The 2956-nt window shown below is 43.0% G+C and overlaps 1 protein-coding gene across 1 annotated transcript; it reads right to left on the bottom strand.

The window, feature by feature from the left end:
- Positions 1-1002: 1002 nt before the first annotated feature.
- On the bottom strand, positions 1003-2744 carry LOC143553371 (uncharacterized). Its single transcript, XM_077043384.1, has 3 exons — positions 1410-2744; positions 1163-1281; positions 1003-1045 (listed from the first exon to the last, which is right to left on the bottom strand). Exons 1-3 carry the CDS (start codon positions 2058-2060, stop codon positions 1003-1005), a joined length of 813 nt encoding a protein of 270 aa, XP_076899499.1. The 5' UTR covers positions 2061-2744.
- Positions 2745-2956: the final 212 nt, after the last annotated feature.

The raw sequence follows: 2956 nt of genomic DNA, 5'->3' as shown, positions 1-2956 counted from the left end.
ATGCATCCTTTAGTCAACAACCATTAGTAAAGAATAGGATCAGACCAAGTGCGAGATTGGATCAAAAATAACGTATAGAAAGGATTTGCAACAGAGAGCCTCAACAGCAGCTCTTAACCCACACTTTTTGCTAGTCAATTGCATTTCAAGTTCCCGCACAGTTGATCCAGCAAAAAATAGAATCTAGTCTCCATGAGTCTATACCAATATTACACTTTCTTTAAATACTTTTTATAGGTTATAAGGAAGCCTAATTTCCTAGGAAGAGAAGCGTGAGGAAAAAGAACAGGGAATAAAGGAGAAAAGGAGGATGGAAGGGGACGTGTAAGCATGAAGGCGGATACTCAGGTCAATCTTGGTAGTGAATAGGTCATTGGAGAGGAGAATCTTTCTATAGATAGAAGCAAGCGGGTACAAGATCGAAAAGAATGCGTTGCATGGAAAAGTGAGATGTCCAAGATATTAAGAACGAGGGGAAGAATCGACGAGGAATCTAGACTAGAGAGGAATCTAGAACATCAAATCGTGAATGAAAAAGAAAAAGCGTGAGGAGAATGATCAACTCGAGATATTAGAAGGTGCAAAACTAATAGGGGCCGGAGCTGCTACAATTGCTTCAGCGGGAGCTGCTATCGGTATTGGAAACGTCCTTAGTTCCTCGATTCATTCCGTGGCTCGGAATCCATCATTGGCTAAACAATCATTTGGTTATGCCATTTTGGGCTTTGCTCTAACCGAAGCTATTGCATCGTTTGCCCCAATGATGGCCTTTCTGATCTCATCCGTATTCCGATCAAAGAATCAAAGAAAGAAGGTTGAAGTTTCATAAAGCAAGCACCTCTTTCCAGCCTTAGTCAAATAGCCACCGGAGGCAAGGGGCGCAGTTCTTAAACAGAAGAATGGCGAGAAAGAGGAAATGATTCAATTGTGGGTAAATGAGCCAATTCAGGTAACACTTCGTGCAGGCCAGTCATGGGTAAATTTAAAACATGTAACTAAAAATCAAACAGGATGAAGATCATGCAGATTGCAGACTGTACACAAACTGTATGGGAAGATTATTTCATAACTTAGATTATATACAACTGAATCTTTAAAGCAAAATTGACTTTAAAGCAAAATATGAAGACTTCAAGCATAAAAGCTTCAAAATATAGCATACCTCAAACCAGAGACGGTGTGACGTTGTCTCAATTGAACCAACTCACTTGCTGCAACTGAAGAAGGCCTTTCTTCCTCTATAGGCCTTTCATTTCTTAAAAATCTGCCTCTCAACAATGACTGAAAAAATGAACAAAAATCATGTATGATCCCAAAAATTGCTAAGCATCAGGCAAACATACAGAAAAAAACAATAATAATAAGATTATAGATGCAAGCATGGTTAAAGAAGATTAAAAGAAAGTAACCTGAATACGATTGCGATGTGCAAAATCAGAAACCGCACGATACTCGGTCAAACCCTCAAGCTCCCTTTGCCGTTCCCTTTGGACCCTCAAAAGTAAGTCAATTAGAGCTTGTCTACCACGTAACCTGAGCATATCCCTTCTGATATGCTCTGGTTGGCCATCATGTTGACCACCTGTCCTTTCACGGTTTTGTTCACGACCACTACGTGCACCCCTCTGCTGACTTGTCATTTGCACCCACTCCCTCACAATCCTCACTCTTTCCCGTTCAGTTTCCCCAAGCCATTCGGCTCTCGGACTCTCATTATTCCTCTGTGCAACAGTGGGTGCGGGTTCAGATGCACCCGACTCCCTCCACCCCTGAACTATATGCCTAACCCTCTCCCTCTCGACCTCACCTATATCAGGAGTTTGCTCACGGCTCGAACCGTTATCAGCTTGATTTTGACCCTCGGTCCGTGGTTCAACTTGATCATGAGACCAAGTTCCATAATCATTTTCACTCCCGGTTACATCTTGTTCACTCCCTCTGCCTTCTGTAGTGGTTGAAACATTTGTATTCGAGCCCACACTTCTTTGCTGTCTAAGTCTTACTCTCACCCTTTCACGAGCCCGATTCAACACATGTTCATCTTCCAACTCCCTCCACATCTGCAAAATCGACGACGCACGAGTACTCGGTCTCTCAACATTCCCCTGCTACTGGAAGTAGGCGAAGGAGACTGCGACTCCCTCAAGAAAGACGAATCCAACATCAAAACCGTATGCAAACCCGCAAGCGCCATCAACTCCGACTCCCTGTTCCTCCTCTCGATCGTAGTAATCATTTCCTGCGCTTGCCTCGCAGCCCACCGACTCAAAATCCGAGAATGTCGTCTTCTCGCAATCGAAGACTCCGCCAGGTCATCACCCTCAAGATCAGACCTCCGTCTTCTCCTCATAAGCTGATCACCACCTTCACTTTCCTCATCATCCTCTGTGTTTCTCGGAGAGCTGCATGACGCAAACGACATACAATCATCCAACTGCCCCCTCATTAACTCCTCATATCCTCTCTCGAAATCAGAACCGCCTCTTTCGAAATCCAAACACGTGTCAGTCGTGCTCTCAGGCTTCTGCGGAAGCTGCTGTTGAACATCATTCATCTTCGGCTCTTCGCACTAACCCTACCCCGAAAAAACCTAACGATATCCACCCGAATTCACCACCGAACAGACCAAAACACAAAATTGACCATCTTTAATCTCCCTATGCAAAATTAAACTCCTGTGATGAAAACCTAACCCTAAATTGATACAAAAGACTCGTTTAATTTACGGAAAACAGTGCCGTGATCAAAACCTAATTCTGTATCGTGAACGATACAATTGATCACACACATCGAATTGAGATCCATCACAATCAGGAAATCGTAAAGAAAACGTACCTAAGAAGCAGTGTGTTGTGTTTCAATACAAACAAAACCCTAAGAAAATTGTTGCCAGAGGAATTGAAAATGAAAATCAACGGAAATATGAGAGTGAAGATTGAATAGAGAGAGAATTAGG

This window comes from Bidens hawaiensis, unplaced genomic scaffold, assembly GCF_021521415.1.
Source record: "Bidens hawaiensis isolate Kalapana, Puna unplaced genomic scaffold, B.hawaiensis_p1.1 tig00017168_1, whole genome shotgun sequence".
Taxonomy (NCBI): Eukaryota; Viridiplantae; Streptophyta; class Magnoliopsida; order Asterales; family Asteraceae; genus Bidens; species Bidens hawaiensis.
The sequence above is the reverse complement of the archived record's forward strand: the minus strand, read 5'-3'. Positions and strand labels throughout refer to the sequence as shown.

Bases quoted from the DNA above. Each gene is read 5' to 3' on its own strand.
- LOC143553371 (XM_077043384.1), bottom strand. From the start codon at position 2,060: ATGTGGAGGGAGTTGGAAGATGAACATGTGTTGAATCGGGCTCGTGAA. The intron at 1,282-1,409 runs GTTACTTTCTTT...TCATTTTTTCAG, and splicing joins CACATCGCAATCGTATTCAG to TCATTGTTGAGAGGCAGATT. The intron at 1,046-1,162 runs GTATGCTATATT...CTTCCCATACAG, and splicing joins CACACCGTCTCTGGTTTGAG to TTTGTGTACAGTCTGCAATC.